This window comes from Juglans regia, chromosome 11, assembly GCF_001411555.2.
Source record: "Juglans regia cultivar Chandler chromosome 11, Walnut 2.0, whole genome shotgun sequence".
NCBI lineage: Eukaryota > Viridiplantae > Streptophyta > Magnoliopsida > Fagales > Juglandaceae > Juglans > Juglans regia.
The window spans coordinates 9,175,735-9,201,854 of NC_049911.1; the positions used below are offsets into that span (position 1 = coordinate 9,175,735).

Genomic DNA, 26,120 nt, shown 5'->3' on the forward strand with positions numbered 1-26,120 from the left:
ATGTTATTTTATTTTTTTATCCACATAATGAAAATGATTCTAAACATGTTTGTAAGTAAAATATAATAAAAAAATAAAATGACATATTTTTAAGTAGGTGTGCAGGATGTGAGACTTATAGGTAGCACTGTTCTTAGAGTATCGAGGCTAGGAAAATGCTTGGATTCCGAAAATGGATCTTTAACATTTCTCTCGAAACGGTTTTTTTATTTTTTATTTAATACTTAGTAATTAAGAACATATATTTTTAATAATGTTATAAATTTTTTATTTTTTTTTAAATATTTATGATAATTAAAAAAATATATAAAAAAAATAAATATTGAAATATTGAAATATACCATTAGAAACATCTTCGGGACACTCATTTCAGTGACTGCAGCACCGCTCTTGACGCTATTATGAATTTGTGGGAGCAGTGTCCATTACCGTTGATTAGTCCATCAGTTAGTCCATTATCATATCGTTACCCAAAATCTATTACCTAATAAAAAGAGTCTTTTGGAGTAAGTGTGACAAGGGCACAAGGGTTCAATCCATGTTAAGTTAACCCTACCTTGCCTTGTTGAGTCTAGGCTGAAAATGAAACTGGTGAGTTCAGTTTCGACTTTTGATTGATTTTTTATTTGTATAAAACCGGCTGAACCGACCAACTAAAGAGGCTAAAAACTGGTCGGACAAGTTTCGGCCGATTCCAGTCGATTCAACGGTTTCTGCATCATAGTCCTTTAAGAGAAAGCTTATGCTTTCTCAAATTTCAAATGCAGAAAAAATATTAAAAAATCAAACAGTACTCCTCTTAGACATGATTGGTAAAGTTGTAAAGAAAGTTAATTTTCAAGCGTATACTTTCAAAAAATTTCAAGCTCCTCTCTCATACACTACATTAGAAAAACAAAATGTATTGAAACCGATTCTCCTTTTTGTTTAGACATGATCGATAAAGTTGTTAACAAATATGGAAGCAACAAATATGAGCACAACTTCAAATATACTTTTGTAATGCCCCAATAGAAGTCTCAAACCACATGTCCTAGACTCTAGGTTAGTCAATAATACAATTGAAATTCCATTAAAACCTTATAAAGAGTAAGAACTTCTCTTTTCCAAGCAATGTGAGATCTCTCATACACTACCTACCATTATCCTTATCATATGGGGTATCACAATCTCTCATTATTAAATTTTCGATGTTCTCGTCAGATCAGTTCATCATAGGTGGCATGACCTAGTCCATCTATGTGACACGGCTCAAGTCTCACATTTTTTATAGAATGGGCTCTGATACCATTTGTAACACCCTAATGGAATGCCCAAACCATACGGCCTATACTTCAAAAAGGCTCGTCAATGATACAATTGGAGTCCTATTAAAACTTTATAAAGAGCAATAAATTCTCACTCCCAAGTAATGTGGAATCACATACACCACCTACTATTATCTTTATCATATGTGATATCACAATGCATTCATATTGCTAAATTTCATAATTAAATAGATATGGAATCAAAGTTACCAAAGGAGACCCAAAAAAATTAAAATTTAAAATCATATCTAGAGCGTGAGAGAGAGAGAGAGAGAGAGAGAGAGAGAGAGAGAGAATTTGGGCCTTTTTGGGCTTTTTCTGATATTGGAGGGAGAGAGCGACAACGTCAAGGCGACGATGGGGGCTGACGATTTAAGAGAGAGAGAGAGAGAGAGAGAGAGAGAGAGAACTAAGAGATGCGAGAGCGATAGTCGACAATTTGCACTGGCTGGAGGGAGAAGAGAGAGACGGCTAAGAGATGAGAGAGTTTGACAGAGAAATGGCATTGGAGAAATGAAAAAGGGGGAGGGGGCTCTGGGGTTTAGAGCTTCAGTCCTAACCCAAAACAACGTCGTTTGATATATTAAACCAAACGGCATCATTTCAAATATATTTTTTTCTATAAAGAAATTGTTATGAAATGGCATCGTTTTATATAACAATAAAATAAAAATTATATATATTATATTGTTTGGTTCACTGATTTGAATATAGTTCAAACCGAAACCGAACCAATCGACATCGGTTTCTCCATCGATTTGAGCCCGTTCAAAAATTCGGGTGGCCGATTCAATTGGTGATGGTCAGTTTCGTTGGTTATTTTTCACCCCTAGTTCAGTCCCTAATAGACCATGTAGGACCTTTTTATGATAAATATTTCATAAAATTAACAAGAAAAATATAAAAAGTGTGGGTGGATAACCCATTACAACAAATACAATGCATACAAAAATGTAAAGAAAAAAATGGATAGTGATATAAAAAAATCTGGTTCGGACTCATGTTCTTGATCCTACGGAGGAAATGATCGTCATAAAAGATCGGTCCTATGGAGGAAATGATCGTCATAAAAGACAGTATCCCCCACACTTTTGCTAAAAGCTGCAACAAATTACATATCTGATTTGACGAAGCATACCAAACCCTCATTTTCCATTTTCTGAAAATAAAAGCAAAGAGCAAACGCTTCCTTTCGACAAAAGAGAGAACAATGAACTGTCCTTTGAAAGAAGACACAAGTCACACAACCTTATAGAGGCAGATATGTATGGACCCCAATTTCACATTATAATAGCAATTTAATGATGAAGGGAGATGGATTGACGGATGTCTAGATCGGAGAAGGTGCGCATGGCGGCTATAGGTGGTCGAACAAATTGTGACAGATATAAAGTTTTAGCATCCATGTAAAAAATGAGAGGGAAATGGAGGAAAATAGAAGAAAATGATTGGAAAATAGACTAAAGAGTATGCAGAGGAGGCTATAAACCAAAAAGTTGTAATGGACCTTGTTGCTACCCTGCTTCTGCTGACTGGTTTGAGGTAGTCACTCTCCAAGAATAAGAACTTGACAGAGAGAGAGAGAGAGAGAGGGGGGGGGGGGAAGTAAATTGTATGAAATTTCAGAGTTGGCTTCTTTCCCAGCTCTTGGTGTATTTAAATGTGTTCAAAACAACTTCGTTTCTTGTACATATACTTATTACAATTATGTATTAGAAAACGACGCCGTTCTACTAATCTTCCTTGACTTATACAAAAAAGACATCACCTTGTTTAATAGAACGACAATGTATCACTCTAACTCCAACTAACTAAAATGTTATCTTCAACCTTCTCCTACGCACAACTTGTTTCTCATTCACACAGCCTGCACCTTAGACAATCATCTGCTAATCTCATCCACTCCAGCTCTCTTTCTTAGCTTATAACATACTCCTCCCCTTCAAAGCATCTTGTTCACAAGGTGAGGCAACTTATTACGAAGCTGCCATTAGGATTCCCAAGTGGCATCATCCACTCCAGTTCCCTTCCACTGCCCTAAAACTTCTATCACAACTATCTTATTAACCTTTCAGCTTCTACATTGTAAAATACACTCAGGTTCTAGTGTTAGCTCACCCCTAAAATCAACTAGTGGTAGTGTGGACAAGAGTGAAACGTGCTGCCCCCAATTTTTTTTTTTTTTTAAGTAAGAGACATGAAATATAGGATGAAGTAAAGAATATTGAGGAAGATCAAGCCTATAAGCAACTTTAACAATCCTATGGGTTATCTGGAATGGATCAAAGAACCTTGGAGAAGGCTTGAAATTATGTCTGGCAACCAATGAATGCTGCCTGTAAGGTTTATGTTTGAGATACACCCAATCCCCAGCTAAAATTTCCCTCTCATTTCTCTTCTTATCAACCTGAAATTTCATTCTTTCCTGAGCTGCTAACAGATTATTTTTTAAGGTGGCCAAAATCTTATCTTTGGTCTTCAATAATTCTTCTACTGCCTGATTGGATGTCAATCCTGATATATAATTTTGTAGTCTTGTAGGAGGTTTGCCATACATTGTCTCATATAGTGTGAGCTAGGTTAAAGTGTGAAAAGTGGTATTGTACCACCACTCAGCCAATGTCAACCACTCGAACCACAACCTTGGTTTATCTCCTATGATGCATCTCAAAAAATGTTCAAGGCATTTATTAATAGCCTAAATCTGCCCATCACTTTAAGGGTGATAAGCAGAAGAATAAGAAAGAATTACTCCCTGCAATTTGAATAGCACTTTCCAAAACGAACTTGTAAAAGTTGAGCCTCATTCAGAAACTATAATTTTAAGCATACCATGCAACTTGAACAAAAAATAAATAGGCTACATTTGCTGCTCTAAAGTGATATTTCAATGCCATAATATAAGAGTATTTGGACAATCTATCAACAACCACCATGATGACAGAATAACCCTTCAAAACAGGTAAACGTTCTACAAAATCCATGCACAAATTTGTCCAAATTTGTTGAGGTACTGGTAAGGGTTGCAAAAATCCAATAGGATGCACATTCTCTACTTTGTTTCTTTGGCAAACTTCACATTCTCTAATGTATTTTTTTACTTCACTTTTTAATCCTAGCGAGTAAAAATCACTTATAGTACTCCACAAAGACTTTTGAAATCCAAAGTGAACTGCAGATGGACTAGCATTGATGAAATGCAAAATCTTCACTTTTAACTCAGGACAATCTAGAATATAAATTTTTTCTTTCTTATACAAAAGACCATGTTTAAGAGTGAAGGAAGAGGCAGAAGATGAGCAATTCTTCAACAAACCAAACTGCTTTGCTAACTGATCTCCAACATAAGCATTCTTCAACTCTTCAAGCCAAATTGGGGTAGAAATTGTTATAGCAGTAACCATCATAGAATCATCTGAACTATAACTTCTTGACAAAGAATCTGTCACTTTTTTTCCACTCTTTTTTTTATACTCAATAGAGAATTCATAACCCAACTTCGAAATCCACTTTTGTTGAGCTATTGTACCAATCTTCTGTTCCAACTGATACTTTAAACTGTGGTGATCAGTTATAATTATAAAAGCATTTCCAAGCAAGTAGGTCTCTACTTTTTAATAGCTATACCCAAGGTTAGTAATTCTTTTTCATAAGTGGACAACAATAAGTTCTTATCCTTGAGGGCTTGGCTAAGGAAGGCCACTACTTTTTTATTCTGCATCAAGATAGCTCCCACACCAACACCAACACCAACACCAGAAGCATCACATTCTATAACAAATTTACTTGTAAAATCTAGCAAAGACAACAATAATGGATTAGTCATAGCTTGTTTCAGCCATTCAAATGAAGCAATTGCTGCTTGAGACCACTGAAATGCATCCTTTTTCAACTAAGCTATCAAGGGAACAATTATTATACCATAGGCTCTAATATACTTTCTATAATAACATGTTAGTCCTAAAAAGTCACTTAAAGATTTAAAACTGGCCAACTTAACATAGATTTCAGCTTCTTTGGATCAGCTCTTACCCCATCCATATAAATTAAGTGCCCCATGGACTCAATTTCAACTAGAGGTGTCAAATCGTGTTAACAGGTCGTATTCGTGTCGTGTCAAGATATGTACATTACACTTAATGGGTCAACACAAACACGACTTGTTAAGGATTTCGTGTTAAAATTTCAAACCCAAACATGACACTGTAAGATAACGGGGACACGACACGACTCGTTATGACCTATTAATGAGTAAGAAATAAATTGAAACGGCACAATACGACACTACCTGACCCGTTTCAACCCATTTACATTAATGGGTTGAACAGACACGATACGACACGACCTGTTTGACCTGATTGATTTTATATAAATATTTAAATATAAAAAATTAACTACAAGTCTAAAATTACAATCCAAACAAATATGATCCACACACATTGTAATAATATTCATTATTAAAATTACATCACAAATATAATAAACAAAACATACATTGTAAATATATTAATGTTACAATCACAAATATAATAAAAATACGGATCTAAACAAATTTAGAGCTTAAAGAATGAGGTAAAGCGTCCTCCTTGCCCTTGTTGTTCTCCAACTCCATGCAAATCCTCGACAATTACATTTGAAATCCCACCAGACATCTAACCCCAGCGCAGGCTGGTGTGGTGCCATGCGCTTGGACAGGCAATGGCAATTCCATATTGGTCCCAACCACTCTTCACTGCAACAAGATCATCCCCACTCTTAATGTAACAGTCTTCAATGCACACATTGTTGCTCGAGTCTGCAAATTAGATGTCAATGCTCAATATAAGTTTCTTATGCCTAAAAGGATTGGCAATCCACTGCATCAAGAATATAAGAGAATGAAGAAACAAGTAAGATACCTGGATCGATACCATCACTATTTGGTTCATTGAGAGGAGCCAAGATTGTCATGCCTTTGATAACAACATTACTGAAACAAATAGAATAAATAGTTAACACATCTGAATATAGCATATCAAAGTAGCAGGTCAGAAAACAAATCAATACTCTATATTTTATATGAGATTACATCAAAGTAGCATATCAAAGTATAACATATCAAACTAGCAGGTCAAAAAACAAAATGACAAACATATGAAAATGGCATGAGATTACAGAGAAAGCGAAGTGGGATGACACCAGCCCCCAAAATTTGTGGCGCTGCAAATAAGTCAAGCCTGCAGCAGAAAATAATCCACAATCAAATTTCTAACTTGGGAATCGAAAGAAAGCATACGAACAAGAAAGAAAATGCAGGCATACCTAGAAAACTCCCCTTGCTTTGAGCACCGCCATGGACAAGATTGTAATGCTTTGTTACCTGCACTGCCCCAGTGGGAAATCTCGATCTCTCGTACCAACTCCTGAGCAATTGCAAAGGGTTGATTTGCCTCAAAGTACTTAATTCGTTCATTTGGCACAGAAAAAAAAATGAACGAATCAAGCACCTTTTCTTTGGAGATTTGATCTTGTGATTTACATGTAATTAGATTTCAAACGCAGTACTCACAATATAATACATGCATACATATGTGTATAAGTAAATATAGGAGCAAATCAGAGTGTGTGAGGTTCGAAAGCCACCAAACAAGCCCTAGATTCACGAAATAGATAAAATCAACAAAAATTGAAATTCTTCTCAGAAAGAAGTATAAATCTAGCACTAGAGTCAAAAAACAAAATACCAAATCTAGCATTAGATCAGACGCAAACACTAGATTCAATAATAGCAAATATCATTCTGAAAAGAAAAAAAAACGAAAATGGGGTGAGGGAGGAAGATGTCTTTTAGAGCACCTCAACGGAGCTACCAGTGGCCCGTGGAGGACGACGAGGCCATTAACGCCCTTGTAGAGCTCAACGGGAGGACTGGAAGAAGGCGCCGATGGATTCACCGAAGGAGCAGAGAGACCCTTTTCGCTACTCATAGATTTAGCTTGAAGTTGAAGAGAGGGGGGCGGTGTGAGAAGTTAGAAGTTTGAGAAAAAGAAAACTGAGAGGCGGCGTGGATTAGGTTTAGGGTTTTTTGAATTTTAGGTATAAGGGTATAAAGGTAAATTCAATTTTCTTAACGGGTCATAACGGGTTGACCCGTTAGTGACCCGTTAAGCAATCGTGTCTTAACGGGTCAACTCATTTTGACCCAAATCCGTTAAGGCTAAACCCTAACCCACTTTTTTCGTGTTGTGTTCATATTAGATTAATGGGTCGTGTCACATATTGGCACCCTATTTTCAACACATGCAAAATGGCACTTTGATTTCTTTACAAATAGTCGATTCTTCTTCAATGTCTCCAACACAATGGCAAGATTCAGTAAATGAGATTGCATGTTCTTTCTATAGAAAAAGATATCATAAAAAAACACTATTACAAACAATCTAAAAAATGGTTTGAACACATCATTCATGAGAGCCTGAAATGTTGAGAGGGCATTAGTAAGTCCAAATGGCATGACAAAGAACTCTTAATGTCCCTCATGTGTTCTAAAAGTTATTTTATGTATGTCATCAGCTTTCATACGGATTTGATGATACCTCGATCTCAAATCCAATTTGGAAAAAACTGTGGAGCCAAATAACTCATCGAGCAACTCATCCACTACATGTATGAGGTACTTGTCTTTAATCGTAGCCTCATTCAGCACTATATAGTCTATACACATTATCCATGAACTATCTGACTTTCTTACCAATAAAACAGGAGAAGAAAATGGTGATTGACTTGGCCTAATCACCCCAAACTTCAGTAACTCACTAACAATCTTCTCAATTTCTGTTTTCTGGTAATAAGAATATTGATATGGCCTCACACTTACTGCTTGGAATTCCTTCTTTAGAATTATTTGATGATCTCGAGACCTATGAGAAGGTAAACCAGTAGGTTCATCAAGAACCTTACTATGCTTTTACAACAACTCAAAAACTTCAGCACAGATACTGGTCTCAGACAGAATGCTCTCCATAGACAACAATTGTAACATCATTCCTTTATACCCCATTTTGGTAATACTAGAAATCTCCTCATCATCTACCAATTAAGTGTTAGTAAACGTAAGGCCCTTGAGACAAACTGCCTTTCCTCTGTAAGAAAAATCCATCTTCAAATCTACCAAGTTTCAAAGAACAAGTCCCAATAACAAAAGCCACTGTACCCCCAAAACTGCATCACAACCCCCAAGGTCAGTGTGAAAAAATCAATAGTGAATATAGTGCCTACATTTGTACCCCAACTGTTGCAAATCTACCCTCACTCCTCAATACTTCACCATTGGCTACCCTCACCTGAATAGGGTTGCCCTTATGTACAGAAAATTTACATCTAGCCACCACTGCAGTATCCACAAAATTATGGGTACTGCCAGTGTCTATCAAAATAACAACTCTTTTCTTATTAATTTGGCACACCACCCTCATTGTCTTAGGGTTTGGAGTCCCAACAATTTTCTGTAATGAAATTGAGGCAATGTTCACACCATCCTCAAGTCCATCCTCCATACTATCAACCACTAGCTCCTAGTCCAATGCAAATTCACTATTGCACTCCTCAAACACATCCATGCCCTTCAACAAGTATAATCTTGGTTTAACACATTTATGGCCTTGATGTCATTTATCATCACAAAAATAACATAGCTCTTTCTTCCTTATTACTTGCATTTGGGTTTCAGACACCTTTTGATAAGGCAATTTTGTAGTGGGTAAATTGGTAGGTGTAACCAAAATGGAACTAGTAGGTACATTCCTGGACAACCCCCACTCATAACTTTGCTAATGAGAATCTATAGAATTACCTCTCCAAGACCTCCTTGTACTCCAAATATATTACTCTTGGATCTTAGTTAATCCAAAAGCATCAATTAAGATAGTAGGATTCAACATCCTCACGGGAAACCTCAATTCATCCCTTAGCACACTCAAAAAATAACTAAGTTTATTTTTTTCAAAAATACCCTTTATTCAATTGGACAGCAATTCAAAATCAGCCTTATAAAAAGTTATATAATTGACCTGCTTGAGTCTTGTAAGAGCTTCCATTGGATCATCATATAGTGACAAACCAAATATGTTTACACAGCCTATGTAAACTCTTCCCAAGAATGAAAAGTTTCGGCTTCACTTGCATCTTGGAACTATATTAAGGCTAGGGGTGCTACCCCATACGGTGCGGGAGCACCCATCCCCGCCTCCCACCCAGCACCATGCGGGGGGAGAGGGTTTTCAACCCCTCCCCCAAGAGGCGGGGCCGGGGCCCCCAGCCCCAATACCGAGGGGTGGGGTTGAAACCGCACCCCGCCCCGCCCCCTGCTCAACCCTATGATTCATTGGGTCTATAAATTTTCTTTTGAAAATTTTAGACCAAAATTATAATATAATTTAATTATAAATTTTATTCAAAAAGAATATAAACTCATTAAAGTTGTATTTTTTATTGTCTTAGCCTCCTAGGCCAACCTTTATATAGGAAGTCAAGACAATACAATAGTCATACTTAGACCAAGTGGTACTTGGTGGTACAAAAAATATTGATTAGCGATGTAAATCCAAGCTGCTGGATTCTTGCCTCAAAATCTTGGAAAATCCAATTTTATACCTTTAGTGAATCCCCTTTCACCCTTATCACAATAATGAACTTCACCCATACCTTCATTAACATTCTCATTTTGAATAAATGTTTGAGTTTCTTAAAAGTTTATAGTTGTATGCACATTCCCTTCAAAAGTACTACATGAGATTCTTGAAATTTGTTGCAACAATTCTGAAAATCTTTTATCTTGATTCTCTCGATCCACCCTGGTAACCTATTGCTGTTGAAGCAAGATTGCAATCGTGTCTTAAATCTGCTTCTGTTGCTTTATTGCTGATGTCTAATATGGTTTACTGAATCCACAATTTGAGCATAGGATTGTGTACCCTCTGTCATGGCTCCTCACAACTGATACCAATTGTAATGGACCCTGCTTCTGCTAATTGGTTCAAGGTAATCACCCTCCAAGAACAAGATCAAGAACTAGAGAGAGAGAGAGGAAGTAAGTAAGTTGTATGAAATTCCAGAGTTGGCTTCTTTCCCAGCTCGTGGCATATTTATATGTGTTCAAAATGACTTCATTTCTTGTACATTTACTTATTACAATTATGTATAAAAAAATAAAAAAATAAAAATAAAAAAACGACACCATTCTACTAATCTTCCCTGACTTACACAAAAATGACATCACTTTGTTTAATAGAATGACAACATATCACTCTAACTTCAACGAACTAAACTGTCTTCTTCAACCTTCTCATATGCACAACTTGTTTCCCATTCCTTCACACAACATGCACCTTAGACAATCATATGCTAATCTCATCTACTCCAACTCCATTTCTCAGTTTATAACAAAAGTAGGTAAAAAGTAGGTAAATTGGGTCTAGAAACTACAGCATGGAGGAGCATGGCACCCATGCGTGACGAAGGAAGCGCATGGTGCCCATATGCTAGTGGTTTTTTATCATTTATGACTTGGCACAATTGAGCGGAGAATGGCTATTCTGATGGTAATGGAGGTGTGGTGTTTTGACTTTTGATGGTTAGAAAACGGTAGATCTATCCGCATTTAAGGGGGGGAAAAACTAAGAGAAAAATGAGGAAAATGAGCAGGTAGGAGATGAGAAGGAGAGTAGGAGAAGATTAAAAATCTAACATAGCACATCAAGCCAAGTTAGTTTGTGAATTTACTTTTGTAATATTTCTTTTATGATATCCTCAACCCTAAGGATATGCGTTCAGTTGAAACGCTATATGAACCTATTTTACCCACATCAACTTCATGATTTTAACCATCTTGTCTTCTTATTTGAAAAGTTCAGTACAAATTTTACTGAAAATTAATTAGGTATTGAAAACTGTGGGCAGGGTTTCTGCAGACAACATATACAGTGGTTGAACTAGACCAGAACAGCGGCTGGAAGCAGTTCTAGTATCAATGCTGGACCAAGTTCGACCTAGACATACATCTCTGTTAGGAACGTGGGAGGATTGTTTATAGATGGGGAGCCTATTCCATCATGCAATACCATAGGATGATTAGGATCAGACTAGTGCTAATCTGTCTTAGCTGCTCACCGTTTGCATCCATACACACTAGGCTTAGTTTTAACACATCATTGACATCTATCTATATAGACATTCATATGGTTTGAACTCAGAGTTGACACAAATTATTTAAGCCAGAATTTCCTCCCATCATTGACATTTATGCAGATGATTTAGATGCACATAATATTATATTTTAGGCCTGTCAAATATAAGAAAAATATTACTCATAATCATTTCATAATTATATGATTTGGCATCAAGTGATTGTTAGATAAACGAAAAATAACAATGATTTTTTCACAGGAAGCCGTTCAGTTTAATCTAGGATTTCTATATATTCTGCCTCTTCTCACAGGGATTAAAGTTTCATTACCAAGCCAGTAGAACCCACTGACCATGTGCTAATTATCTTCAGATTCAAGCAAAAAAGAGTAAATTATCCACCTTGAGATGATAGGATGCTTCTTATATCTTAGTTGGGATCCGAGAGCCAGGCTGCTATGTGCTTTTAGGATCAGATTTCCTAGATTTCAACCTAAAAACAGATGTGTATAACTCTGAAACTGTTATTGGGTCAATAGCTTTTGGAGGTGGCAGCTTGATCTTGAATATCAATAACTGTGAAACAAACAACTGGGATCAAGGTTGAAGTACAAAGTGCCATCACAACATTTACAGCATAACTTCCAATCTTGGCTACTCGATGAACACAACACCAAGTTTGCTTTCCAATCGAAATTACTTTCTGGATTCAGTTCAACAACGGCGCACAGCACCAATAAAGTAAACTAGACCACTGGATATTAAGTTCAAGGCTTCTCGCAAAGTTGACAGCGAGGCTCTCAGACAGCTCTGATCCAGTGCCATTCGTTCCCATGAGTCCTTGCCCATGATCAACTGATGGGAGAACCAAACCACCTCGCAAAGCAAGCCAACGGGGCAGACAAACAAGAACAACCTACAAAGTTAGATATTTGAAGCACTCAAGGCCATTACCTTGCACTGTTCATTCATGGCCAAAAGTTGTGCCTCTTTCTTGTCCAGAAGAGCACTCAACTTCACATTCTCTTCCATAAGTTTCTGAACTTCCACCTCTTTCTGCATCTTCTCACCCTCTAACTGTGTTGTCTTTGCAACTAGCCTGCATCAAAGCAGCATCAGTAACAAAGCCACCAAAAAAAAAAAAAAAAGATTTATAACTAGGATATGAACTTTCTTCAACTGGAAGTAATTGGAACTGGAATCAACTACACTGTGATTACTAGTGATAATCCAGATCTGTTTTTTTTTTTTTTTATTGGATGTCGAGGAACCTCTCCAAGGCAGGGGCCTTCGGACCCGCCCTTCCAGAGTAAACCCCGGTCCCATGCACCGCACCCTCGAAAGTTTCCCTACACAGAACTGGTTAAATCGCTGGTTTTTCACCAAGGGGTGTGGCCCCAAAGGATTGTTTGCACCCATGAGATGTTGAACCTTGGACCCAAGACCAAGGCTTTCACCACTTGAGCCAACCCCACTTGGGCCAACCCCATGGGGTTCAGATCTGTGTTAAGCATTCTTATAACCTTATTCCCTTTCTTGAAACTTCTTTAGTTCTAAAAGAGCCTGTCAACATTTGCAAAACTTTTAATCCAACAGACAACCAAAGCATGAGATGGCAACCGTCCACCTGCGGTGTTATCACCGCAAGAAAGCCAGCGTATTACATGAGTATATTTTCCAATGCACTCAAACAAAGAGAAAATAAGGGTACAAAGTTATCTCCTGTTGAACATATTCAAACAAACTGAACAATATTGATTCAGCAATAATGTACTACTTGCTAATAGAGAAAGCAACAGAAACATGAACCAGCAAACATTTTACGTTGAGTCGTGCTACACCCACCGAGGGTGTAGCCCAATGAATTCTCCCGAGAAGGCTAAATGCCTTTTTTTTTTTCATACATTTTTTTATATCCTTAAACATTTAAAAAAAAATCACAACATCAATAAAAAACACTTAATCACTAAGTAAAAAAAAGTGTCGGGAGAATTCATCGGGACATATTCTCAGCGACTTCTTTTTTTTTTTTTAATCAGTGTGCTAGTATGATGTCTAACTGATCATTTAACTGAAGAAACCAGCTTATACATTCTTTTCATTTCATTACCCACCAAGTAGGTCCATAAGTTCTAAAATCTAGGTGCTAAAGCAAAATCTTAACACCAAAAGCATAATCAATTGTGCAAATCAGCCACTAAATAGGCTACCAATAATTTCTAGGATGGGTCCACAATGACCTTTAGAGCCAAGAAATAGGTTCCATTACCTTAACATGGTAAAGCACCAATATACAACAAATAACACAACAAAGAGGATGTGAGCATCAACAAAATAAAGGAATGCAATGAAGCACAGAAATACAAAAAAAAGTAACAAAGCACTTGCAGAAACAACCAAAATGTACAAAGCAAACTCTGGAAAATCAAGAAAAGTACAATCAAAGCATTTTTATATGTTGGAAGTATTAGACATATAACAATCTTTTTTTTAATGTTCTATTAAGCATACTAACCGTTCAAACAGCCTCTCAATAGTTTGAAACTGCTTCTCCGAAGAAAGAAGTGTTTCTCTTACAGTGATGAGACTGCTAACGTATGATTTCAGAGACTCAAAGTCCCGCTTAACACGACAAAGCTCCTGTTCATTTTCTGCAGCTCGCTGCCTTTGTCTAGATGTTTCTTCAACCAAATCCTCAACCCGCTGCCGCATTTCATTCAGTATGCTGTTTGTACCCAGAGCAAAGTGTTCCATCTCCTCTAACTTTAAAGACATGTTCTCAATTTGGACTGACTTCTTTTTAATTTCTTCCTGACCTGAAGTTACCTTCTCCTTCTCAATTGCAGTTTCAGATTCTGCTATTATAACCCTTTTAACAAGAGCCTCCATCACGTCTGTAACCATCTGCAGAGACTTTAGCATTTCACCAGTAAAAGCAGCATCTTTTGCATCCAGTGAAACATGTTGCCTGCTAATTCCCACCCATGCTTCTTCTTCTGGACCATTGTATGAAGAAAGATCAATATTCTTAGACCAACCAGCCAAGGGTGTACCATTTTTGTCAACGAAACCTACCCCTTCTAATCGTTCAATGCCACATGATGAATGGGCTAAATGTGGAATAGCCATGATTCGAGCCTTCGATTTCAAATAGGTTAACAATGTTGCAGTAGTTTTAACTCTTCGCCAAAGAATCTCCAACTCCTGCTTTGTATCTTCCTCAGACCCCTGTATACAAGCCTTTACCTCCATTAGTTTTGCTTGCAAGATATCCACTCGGGACTGGCTTTGTTCCATCTCCCGCTTCCAAAGTTCATGTGTTTGGCTTAACTGAAACTTCAAAGTTGATAAGTCAACATCATTCTCTGCTGCCATCCCCTGTTTAAAGTTGTGCATAAATGAATACGAGAACTTCAATAACAGACTGCAAGAAGGATTTCCTGGTATATTCACAAAATAATAGTAGTAAGAATAATAATGCACAATATGAAGCTCCATCACAGTTGCACCAACATGCCATCCAGCCCAAACACACTAAGGGCCTGTTTGAGTTAAGATATTTCATTGGATTTTTGAGAAATGAGAGAGAAAAAATTGAATGAAAATATTATAAAATTAAAAAATTGTTTGAATATAATTTTTTAATATTATTTGTATTTTGAAATTTGAAAAAGTAGTATTTTTTTGTGTTTTGTTTAAGAGTTTGGAAAAGTTTTAATGATTAGGTAATGACTAGATGAAAAAGTTGAAAATTTGAAATTAAAAAGTGTTTTGTGTTTGAGTGACGTTTGGGAATGACATATCTGAGAATACTTCAGAACAATTGTGTTGCCAAACAGACCCTAATTGAAGAAGAAAAAAGGTCCTAATAGGTTTAATACTACACATCAAAGTTTCCCTCTTGCAAATGAAGGCATGTATATATATATTTTTTTTCTTTTCGTAGTCTTGGTGGTATGCTCCCTCTAAGTCTAAGGTCCATTCTTGGGTGCAGACACTTTGTTGGTCCATCATATTGGGGTAATTCAAGGGTGAATTACCTGAGGTGCACTTACAGGAAACTTTTTTTTTTTTTTTATAAGTAAACTCCTTACCGAGGGCCTTTGCACCCAGAGATTAGTTGGGACTTTGTTCCGGACACCCAATGCCAATTAAAAAACATATTTTACTATGGATGAATAAATCATTTGAAATTCTGCACTTATCCACTGAACACATGCAGCCACTTTAAGCAAACAATTGTAACTCTTACATGTGACATTACAAAAACATTATCTACATATTTGTGATGCTTATAAGCTTCAAAATGACAGTATTCTGTGCCTTACTTATGAAAGTAATATAACTGTAACTAACACTTTTCTCTGCATACAGATAAAAAACAACACCTCAATAACAAATATGGGTAGAAGGGAAAAAACGTTACAATCGCACACAATGGCTGAAGAAACTGGTGACAATTAACAAAATGCAGATTTATTATATATATCTCCACCGCACGTCTTTGTATTACCCAAAACCCGAACAGATACTTTCAACCAATAACCACAGCTTCTATTCTCATAGTTATTAGTCTCACTTGATTATCTCCAATCAGCTCAAATTCATCATTCCCGCGTACGTAATTGCTGGAATAAAAATTCAATGCAACGACAAATAGAAAAACTGAAGCAGCCGAACTTCAAAGTTCCTTTCTTGAAAAAAAAAAAAAAAAAAAAAACAGAAGAAGAGGTAATAGTAGTAAATAGAAAATCTGAAGCAGTCCTACTTCAAAGTTCCTTTTCTGATTTTTTTTTTTTTTTAAAAAAAAAAGGGAAGGAAAAGCATACGAAGCAAGCAAACCCAGATCAAGACGTGAAATCCATTTTACCAAGTGAATCCAACAAAAAGCAAAGTGATCACATGGGCGAAAACAAGGCCACTCGCATAAACCCTAAAATACTGTTTACCCACCAACAAAATTAATCATAAAAGCACATTGTGATCTTAATCAAACCCTAAACGTAATGCAAACAGAAAAACCAAAATGTAAAACTCACATGCACACACACAAAAAAAAAAAAAGGAGAACAAGACGAAAGGGGGCAATTAAGGACAAACCAGAGCTTGTGGATGGGTTTCCTGAGAGGTAAAAGCTTTCTGTGAGAGAAAGAAAAGGAAACCTTGCGATTAGAGGAAAGGCCGAGATGGGGATTGGGTAGTGGTGGGGTTTGACTCCAGGAGGATAGATTTGGAGGGGGAGGTGGCGTTCGTCTTGATCTAGCAGGCGCTCTTGTGAAATAAAAGAGGAAAAACAACAAGAATCTGAGGGAAATGCAGTGGGGCTGGGCAGAAGCTTCTCTTCTATTTTGTCTTCTTTTCCTCTTACTTGATCCAAGCTTATGGTCTTTCCTTCCTTTTTTTTTTTTAACTCTCCTCTTTTTCTGTTTTTTTTTTTCTTTTTCTGTAGTTGTCTTTTTTATTTAAATTTTTTTATAATCAAGTTTATATTAAAAATAAGAAAATAACTTCCCGCAAGATTAATTTATAAAAACAAAAAAAAAAAAAAAACTTCCTGAATAACCGGTCTCCTCTTGTTACTGCCCTCCAATGAAGATGTGCCACGTAGTCACTATATATTTCCAACCGTGTGATTATATTGCAGAGGAACAAATTTTCATTAGACTCTGGTCGACCCCATCACTCCCTCCATCTCTCCCTCTCTCTCCTCTCTCTCATGAAACCTACTCCCTCCCATCGAGCCCCACCCACTCCCTCCCTCCCGTCAACCCCGAGCCCGAACCCGAGCCCCACCACTCCCTCATTCCCTCCTGTTGAGCCCTATAGCCCCACCCCTTCCTCCCTCCCTCCCTCCCTCTCTGTTCCTAGGAAAACCACGATCTCCCATACCCTCCCTTTCTATCTCTTTCGAATTGATCTAGAATACTTGCTCTCCATAACCGATTATCGTGAGACGAGTAGATTGCGTGCAAAGGTCGCCTCCATTCTACCCTTAATCTGTTGTGTCTACATTTTTTCCTTTTCCCCTTAAATTCCTTTGAGACATTCAGTTTCTATCTTCATCGTTCCTATCCATTCGTTTCCCAAGATCACTCAAAATTGTAGTTTCTCCCATTTCCAGAGCTCTCTCAAAGTCCACCTTCCTCCTTTTCTCCTTCGTCTTCCATTGAAAGTTCTCACTCCTTCGTCTTCGCCAACCTCATAGTTCTCCCTCCTTCGTTTGGATAAACTCCAAAATTTTCATTGAAAGTTCTTGCTCATTCGTCTTCGCCAACCTCATAGTTCTCACTCCTCCGTTTGGATAAACTCTAAAATCATTGAAAGTTTTTGCAAGGAACTGGGTGATTTTGACAATAAATGATCATTACTTTACCGCTATCAACCGATCCATCAAAAGTAAACAAGTTATGTCATACAATGCAAATGCCATATTTTAGAAGAGATCCAGAGCTGTGCAACAAAAACTCACCTTGAGAGCAGCTACGAAGCGACGACAAGGTGGCTGAGGCTGCAGTAGTGCACTATGGATGGAAGAGAAAAAAGTGATGAGAGAGAGAGAGAGAGAGAACCCGAGAGGTGGGTAGGAGGAAGTTTACGTACACTCCATGCATGCAACGTGAGGGCTGCGGAGTGGTGTTGGACATCACTGGGTGGTGGATGCTTGATCTCCAGCGTCGTCTATTGCTGCTGACGATGGCGTTGGTGCCCAACTGTGGCAAGGAACAGCTCTCGGTTTGGACGATGATACTCTGCCTACAAGGCCTCAAAATAGAGCAGCTTCATTTTCGCTCTCAACGGACGTTGGTGATGGTGGCATTTCTGTGTTGAACAGCTGAGGAGTATGGGTCAACGGGTGGGGTTGGCGGCTTCTGGTGGCGTTGCTGTGCGAGTAGGGCTGATTCTCATTTGATGTCACAGAGAGGCTGGGCTGTGGGGGCTGTACCATGATGCTGCAACTAGGTGCGGCTGGTTACTTCCGTCATGTGTCCAGCATGTTTTGGAGGTGGAAGGTGGTTCAAGGAGGAGGAGGAGGCTTGCATGCGGCAATACGTGCACTGGAAGATTGTCTATAGGAGGCGTGAGGCGGTGGTCCTCCGCTTGGATGCTGGTGGTAAAGATACAGCTTGATAGCGGCATACGGTTGCAAAAATGGGTCGTTGGTTGTCATTATGTGCATGGTGCAGTAATGCCATGGGTGTGGAAGTCGTGTAACGGTAGAGGCTTTCTCTCGTGATTTTCTGTGGGTCCTGATGCTGGCTATGGAAGAGCAAGCAGTGGTTTTTATGTACGGTGGTGCGTCCATTATGGATGTTTGTAGCAGGCTGTATATCGTGGTGTTACAAGGTGGCTACAGTGAGGTTCACAGAGAAGAAATGAAAGGGAAAAGGTGAACATTGGGAGCGAGATGGGTGCACGTTTGAAACTGACTGTAATATCATGAAATTTGACACTGTAACTTTGTTTTGCCTTTTCTTTGCTTTGCCTTTTTTGCTTTTTGTGATTTTTTTTTTCTTCCACATAAGTTTGCCACGTATAGCCGGTTGCACTCTGTTTACGCATGCCAATTGTACGTAGCAAAAATGTTAAAAAAAACCTCTAAGACGACTGTAGGGGATGTTTGGAGTCTTTTGGACACATAAATGAGATGAGAAAAGCTTCAAATCGGTTAGGGTGTAAATTAGAAGTTTACACCATCCAATAGAAAAAGAACACGTAAGCTTTTCATTTTGTTTACCCTGGATACGATTGTAAATTATTACCCTTTGTTCTGTCTCATTCCCCACAATCCTCTCTGCATTCAGTTCGTTTTCTTCTTTTCTCTGGAGTTACCTTTTCCTTTCACTCTCTCTCTCATCTCCAGCCGAATCTTCGAAGCAACTATAGTGGATTAAATAGAAAAAAAATGTCTAGCATGTTGCTCTACCTCTCTCCTCCATCGCCAAGCTCTCTCTCTCCTCAACTTCACAGGCCGAAGCCAGCCCCTCTCTCTTCTCAAGCCAGCCCGTCGGCGTCTCTCTCTCTCTCTCTCTCTCTCTCTCTCTCTCTCTCTCTCTATATATATATATATATATATATATCCCTTAGCACAGCCTGTCGGTCTCTCTCTCCTTTCCATTTCGTCTTTTAACAATTAAAACTTTGATTGTTTAATTGAAGAGTTAAATATCTTCTGTTATATTTCTTTTTACATTAACATTCATTTGCTATTCATCAAATCCAAGCATTAGCAAACAGTAAAAATTTGGATTCTTTCTTTTCAAACCCAAACTCTAGAACATGAACGTGTTTGTTAAGGAACGTGAACAAACCAGTGGTTGATAATTTCTTCCTTCTAAAATCTCGAATGTGAACGTTGGCTTCAATTCCTCAAATATTAGAGCAAAAAGATCATTTTAGGTACCAAAACTTATGGGTATCTTCAATCTTTAATTTTCTTCAAAATAAAAAATAAGAAACTCACATTTATGAAACCAAAGTGTGTTCGATTCAATTGTTTGCTTGAGTTCGCATATCTTCAATCAATGTTTTAAGCGGTATGTATTAGTTGTTTTTTGAGTTGAATAGCAAGAAGTTAGTAACTATGGAACCAAAGTGCATTCGATTCAATTGGGTGATGAGGTTCAGGGAAGCGAATGGAAGGAGGGAGGGAGAGAATGTGAACGCATTTGTTAAGGAGAGAGAGAAGGAGGGATGAGAATCAGGGTCGAAAATCAGACCTTGAGGGGAGAGAGAGAGAGAGAGAGAGAGAGAGAGAGAGAGAGAGAGAGAGAGAGGACACTGAAGGGAGGGGAGAAACACGGGAATCAGGAGAGGGGGCGAAACCTGCAACTAATTCTATTTTTTCCCTACAACTAATTTTATTTTACATATATTAAAATTTGTATGTGTCAAACAATGATTGGATGGTGTAAAATTCTATTTGTCACCCAATCCGGCTCCCAGGCGCTCCCAAATGAGACATAAAGTTCTCAAAATTTCAATCCCAAATATCATTAAAAAATAAAACACTTTTTAATTTCAAATTTTTAATTTTTTTATCTAATTATCACATAATCATTATCCAAATACAAAAATCACTACAACTTTTACAATCTTCAAAACAAAACATAAAAACTAACACAATTTTTACAAATTTCAAAAATAAAAATTATATTAAAAAATTATATTCAAACAGTTTTATAACTTTATAATATTTTTATTTAATTTGTTCACTCTTATTTTTCAAAACCTAATAGAATATATTAACTCAAACTATTTCACTACTATTTACAGAAAGAAATGATATTTACAATTCTAGGATGTACAAGTCCTGCACATTCTCTTTTAAAAAAAAAATAAATATGAGATCTATATAAAAATAATAATTTCAAATAATAATCATCATTATTTTTCAAAAATAATATACAAAATTTATACACTCTAAAAATATATCTAGCATTACTATTTTACATAATTACGAGATATTCTAACCGTTCAAAGTTTCAAACCAGTCCCGTGAGTCCGTGACTACCAGAGACCCACAGAGAGAGAGAGAGAGAGAGCTCTAGAGTGAGAGCCCAGCCCACGCAGTGGCGGATATCATCAAACAATTTAGAATGGCCCAATTCATCGCTCGTTGCCGCGAGGTCAAATCGCATTTCCCCCTTTTTCCTCATTCCTCTCCTTTCTTCTGATCGATTTGATTGCAATGACCACCGCGGTGTATGTGCCTCAGTAGGTACTGAAACGAATCAAACAGTGTACGCACATACTCGTAGAAGCAGAGACAGAGGGTGAATGGAAATGGGGGAAGGGAGAGAAGGGGATTGGGAGTGCAGCGGATGCAAGAACAGGAACTACGCCTTCAGGTCGTTCTGCAACAGATGTAAGCAGCCACGGCTTCTGGTCGACACCAAAACCCCTGCCGACTCCAAGTGGCTCCCGCGTATCGGCGATTGGATCTGCACCGGTTAGTTTTTTCCTCTATTGCGCTCCCTTTGTTTGCTTATTTGTTTGTTGGATCTGTTTCTAATGGCTGTAGCTACAATTTCACTTTCAGCCACTTGCTTATTATTAAACTTTTTTCTATAAATATTGGAACATGATTCGGTTCTAGGGTTTCTTTAAGATTCCGGAGATTTTAGTTGTATAGGGATTTCTATGATTTTAGTTGATTTCGATGGTTTGAGTTTTAGGGCTGTAGACGTGTTTTGGAGTTTGCTTGAAGTAGTAATCGTCCTCTATTTGAGCTGCTGCTAGGGTTTTGTTATAGACCAAAATTACGCTTGCTCGATCCAAGCTGTTTTTGTTTTTCGACGATAAACTTTGTCGTTAATGGTTGAGTGTTTAAATCGTGTAGAAGGTCTAATTGAGAATTGAGGCATCTTGTTGAGTTTTCTCCAAAACAACATATATTATTGGCTTCAGATTATTATTCTTGTTCGTGTACTTTTTTTACATTACCAGCTAAGAAATGGAAGATTAGTGTTTGGTAAGCTGAGAAATATATCACATGAACACGGAAGTGTTAAAGACTCCAAGAACTAGATCGTAGAACTAGTACTGATGTTGTTCCTTGTTAGCATTCTTGTTACTGGAGAAGTATCATTCATATTGACTTTCTGTGGTTTGCAATCACAAATGAAAGGCCTTTTTACCGATGGTGCAGTGAGTCTGCAGTCTTAAATATCATTTGAAATCTCAGACATATCTGCTGAAAATGATTACAATAGATTGGCTTTTGAATTGCAGGGAAGTATAGATTTTCATTTAATTGAATTTGAAGAAGGAGATGAAATAATTTTTCAATGTGTTTCATCCTATATTTTTTGTAATTACCTGGGACACTTCTGAGAATTCATTTTTATGGCTGTTGTAGTATTTGTTATGCCTTTGATTCCATATATGCTGTGAGCTTTTCGTAATAATCTTTAATACATGGGTAGTTGTTTTCTGATTGAAACCCTGACCATTTCTGCTGTTTGCCTATTTGATTTCTAATTTTTTTTTTTCAAGTTGAGATCAGGACTTGCTATCAATTAGGCTGTTGTTTGTGTTTTTTGTATGTGTATTTTCGTATGGGATGGACTGGGTGGTGTGCGTATTCTTGGCTTCCTTTCTGCCCTGCTGCATTGTGGGTTGGGTGTGTATGGAAATGGATCAATAGGTTGCACTAACAACAATTATGCATCAAGAGAAAAGTGCAAAAAGTGTGGGCAACCGAAGGAGGTAGCAGCAATGCCAGCAATTGCAATGCCTGGAGCTTCTCTCCCATCTTATTCGCATTATTTTGCCAGGGCCCAAGGAGGACCTGAACAAAAGATGAATATTGGATTAATTGGCAATGGAGCTCCCCAGCAGGCACTTCCTTTGAGCTCTAACTGGTCTGTAGGAGGGGCTGATAAATATGGAGTTCAGCCTGCTTCAACTTGGCCCTTGGGTCTTAATCCTGGACTTCCGTACCCAGACCCTGCTAATCAACTTCTTTCAGTTCCTAAAGGCTGGCGGAATGGTGACTGGATTTGCCACTGTGGGTTTCATAATTACTCTTCACGTGCCCAGGTGTGACTGCATTTTCAATCGTCCTATTGATTCCATTTAAGATTTAAGGTTTTGGTTATTTGCTACCATTTTGTATCTGATTCAGCTTCGATCTTATTTCCAGTGCAAAAAGTGCAATGCTTTACCACCAGGTACACTCTTTTGGCCAGTGTAGTGTGAAGAGATGTGCATTAAGTACCATTTGGCAACCTATTATACCTATTTAGTGGTTTAAAAAAACTATAATGTAGTGATTAGTGCTTAAAAATAGGCATGGATTATCTGTGTTGGCCATCATGGTTCATTTTTATTTCCTCAAAGCTGACAGACTGGGGGTTATTGGGTCAGGGGGAGAAAGGTGGGGAGGAGTATTGCATCCTACCCTGATGAATTTTGAGTTTAGATATAAAAAAGGCATGATTTGAAAAACAAACATTCTATAAAAGATTTTTTGTTTGGTTACTACGTGGAATGAGTCAAAAATCTCTAACTGATGTATGTTTCTTCCTCTCTTTGGATGTAAAGCACTTGGAACAAAGCGACTGGCATCTGATGACTTGGTGCATGAATGGGATAACAAAAGATTGAATGTTGGACAAGTAAAGATTCATTTTCTTTTGTATGGTATTAAGATTATATATTGTTTTTCTTACCTAGTTTTAACATGTACAAGTTGGTTTTTCCTTTTTGTTGAATGTACAGACAAATGGGCAGTTGCAACCATATCCAGGTTTTGAGCAAATGGTAGGGACTAGTGGTGACCCTAATGCCAGACTCTATGCTCCCTACCCCAATGTAAGCTCAGTTACTGCTGCAAATTTGCAAGTGCCCATGCAGTTTCCACAACAAGCAACTGCACCTGCACTGCTCGGAAAAGGGTAAATTTTTCTGAGTTCTTTCTTGTACATGTGCATGCCATGTATATGGGATCGCTTAATTGGGTACTTAGCCCTCTTGTCAGTGTGTTGGTTTATCTGGTACACTTTATCAGTGTGAAATTTTACCAATTCTGTTGTGATCATGATTTTAATACATATATCCATTGGCCAAGCAGAGCAAAACAATGGCGTGAAGGAGATTGGATGTGCACAAATTGCAACAACCATAATTATGCATCCCGGTTACAATGCAACAGGTTAGTAATTCTGGCCTGCTGGGTTATACTTAGATCCTACTGCAGTAAAATCATCTTACTGATGTTATAAGAATATGATCCCCTATGAAATATTTTGACCTATTTTTGTACACATGAAATGATTTATCGAAGCTGCTATATGATCAAAAGTTATAATGACCAGAACTTTCTGGCAAATCAATATTTAACATATAACTCCATGGGAAGTTTTACGAGTTTTAAATTTTTTATATCCGCATTTCCAATTGACAGTATTATTACCTACCAAAAGAAATCTAGTTTTAATAATCTTACCATATCTATTTAGTGACAAAGAATTGCAGACTATAATTATTTTTTATTGGCGTTCTATATCTGCCTAATTCCACTGCCGGGGGGACAATTTTATTGAGTTTTTGAGGGTCAATTTATTGCAGTGATGACTGAATGCTAGAAGCCTTTTGTGTTGTACAGGTGTAAGACTCAAAGAAATGCGCTCTCCCAGCCTGTCAATGTCATGTAGCTGCAAATGTATGGTGTGATTTTGATTGTCGCATCTTTGTTGCGTACTCGTTGAGGTTTTGTTCTGGTTTTCATTGTGTATCATGCCGGCATGAACATGAAAAATTGCTACTGGCTTGCTTTATTCACATAAGATAGTCATAGTCCCTATAGAAATCAGTGGCATTTGTATTTGGATCTCTGAGGGTGTGTAATCGAGAGCTTAGAAATGTTTTCCTATGGTAGTAAGAGTGTTGATGAGTTGGGTGATTATCGTTCCTGGTTCAATGCCCGTTCTGGTGACGAGTCGTGTGTTGGTGTTGTATAATGGCTAAGCTAGCTAGCTTCAAGTTTTGTTCTGTGTACTTATCAAAAAGTTTTTCTTCTTTGTTGTCTGGTGCTATATTTTTGGGCCTAAAGTATGCACTGATTTCTCTGAATATTGATAACAACATATTCGATGAGAGGTGCTCCACTTCTGTGTGGCTCGTTGGAGCACTTTTTCTTTATGTACGACAATATATTGGTCGAGAAGTCCGGAATATTCACCATATTATTTCATGATAATTTGATATGCAATTTAGATGATAAAATTTAAGATGAAAAATAATAATTTAAGGGATAATTAAGCTTGAAATAAAGACAATAAAAAGTAGAATTGCAACTTCCACGTCATTATTAAGTGCTACAAATTTTCTATAGATTGAGGAAAAAAAAAAAAACACCAAAAGCCTTCTCTGTCTAGTTAAAGATCATAGTCTCTGCCATTCTTCTTCAATTATGAGTGATCAGGAACCCTTGAACAGTGAAGTAGGAGGCAAGGGAGCAGAATCCAGCTGGTATAGATTGAGGGAAGGACCCACAAACCGGAATAGTATCCAACCCCCAATGACGATGAAGATGGAAGCGTATGCAAACTTGTTTAGCCAAAACAACGCACCCTTTTCCCCCACATACAGCTCTATTGCCTTCTCTGCAAAGCTCATGTCCTCCCACTTCTTCGGAGGCTCTGGTGCTGAAGCCGAAGCTGAAGCCTGCGCTTTCATGGGTCGCCCATTGCCGCCAACACTATCCTCACTCTGTTGTCTTGACCGTCTCTTCGACCTTCGTCTGAACCTGATTTCCACGGCATTCGGCGGCGTTGTAGCCGGTGGCTTTGCGCTGTCCCCGCTTGTACTATTGTTGTCGCTGCTGCTGGTTTTGGTGCTGTGGACCGGAGTTGCTCTGAGGGATCGTTGGTGGCGAGGTAGGAAGATTCGGCTGTGTTTTACATAGGGTTTGGCGAAGATGAGGGTGGCCGATAGTGGCGATTTTGAAACGAGGGGTTGGAGGAAATTAGTCCCCATTGCTTTCTCGGAGAAGCAGCAGCGAGTGGTTCGGATTTGCTTGTCCCTCCCTCTTATCCTTTACCTTCCTTTTAATTAAAAAATAAAAATAAAAATAAAAATAAAGAAAAGAACTTGGGCTGAACTTAGGAAAATCAATAGTTTAGAGTTTAGACCCACTAATGTTTTATT

The 26,120-nt window shown here is 37.8% G+C and overlaps 3 protein-coding genes across 4 annotated transcripts; 1 reads left to right on the plus strand and 2 right to left on the minus strand.

Annotated features, from left to right (window-relative positions):
- Window positions 1-11,974: 11,974 nt before the first annotated feature.
- Window positions 11,975-16,861, minus strand: LOC108992040. Of its 2 annotated transcripts, none has more exons than XM_018966486.2 (3): window positions 16,569-16,861; window positions 13,984-14,846; window positions 11,975-12,567 (listed from the first exon to the last, which is right to left on the minus strand). In XM_018966486.2, the coding sequence occupies exons 2-3, from the start codon at window positions 14,841-14,843 to the stop codon at window positions 12,393-12,395; spliced, it is 1,035 nt and encodes a 344-aa protein (XP_018822031.1). In that variant the 5' UTR covers window positions 14,844-14,846; window positions 16,569-16,861; the 3' UTR covers window positions 11,975-12,392. The 2 variants fall into 2 exon arrangements, with proteins under 2 accessions (XP_018822031.1, XP_018822030.1); XM_018966485.2 differs by having other exon boundaries at window positions 13,984-14,908; window positions 16,569-16,855.
- Window positions 16,862-21,055: 4,194 nt separating this feature from the next.
- LOC108992034 lies at window positions 21,056-25,113 on the plus strand. The gene is made up of 7 exons (XM_018966476.2): window positions 21,056-21,417; window positions 22,615-23,009; window positions 23,113-23,140; window positions 23,514-23,587; window positions 23,691-23,866; window positions 24,043-24,123; window positions 24,577-25,113. The coding sequence occupies exons 1-7, from the start codon at window positions 21,246-21,248 to the stop codon at window positions 24,623-24,625; spliced, it is 975 nt and encodes a 324-aa protein (XP_018822021.1). The 5' UTR covers window positions 21,056-21,245; the 3' UTR covers window positions 24,626-25,113.
- A 97-nt stretch (window positions 25,114-25,210) lies between these two features.
- LOC108992035 lies at window positions 25,211-25,993 on the minus strand. Its single transcript, XM_018966477.2, has one exon. The coding sequence runs from the start codon at window positions 25,947-25,949 to the stop codon at window positions 25,392-25,394; it is 558 nt and encodes a 185-aa protein (XP_018822022.1). The 5' UTR covers window positions 25,950-25,993; the 3' UTR covers window positions 25,211-25,391.
- Between the last annotated feature and the right edge of the window lie 127 nt (window positions 25,994-26,120).

What these genes read in the sequence shown, in the direction of transcription:
- LOC108992040 (XM_018966485.2), bottom strand. Translation starts at nt 14,864, where the DNA reads ATGCACAACTTTAAACAGGGGATGGCAGCAGAGAATGATGTTGACTTA. An exon ending in ATTGAGAGGCTGTTTGAACG is followed by an intron (nt 12,568 to 13,983) that starts GTTAGTATGCTT and finishes GCTTTGATGCAG; the next exon opens with GCTAGTTGCAAAGACAACAC.
- LOC108992035 (XM_018966477.2), bottom strand. Translation starts at nt 25,949, where the DNA reads ATGGGGACTAATTTCCTCCAACCCCTCGTTTCAAAATCGCCACTATCG.
- LOC108992034 (XM_018966476.2), top strand. Translation starts at nt 21,246, where the DNA reads ATGGAAATGGGGGAAGGGAGAGAAGGGGATTGGGAGTGCAGCGGATGC. An exon ending in CGGCGATTGGATCTGCACCG is followed by an intron (nt 21,418 to 22,614) that starts GTTAGTTTTTTC and finishes ATGGATCAATAG; the next exon opens with GTTGCACTAACAACAATTAT. An exon ending in CCTGCACTGCTCGGAAAAGG is followed by an intron (nt 23,867 to 24,042) that starts GTAAATTTTTCT and finishes TTGGCCAAGCAG; the next exon opens with AGCAAAACAATGGCGTGAAG.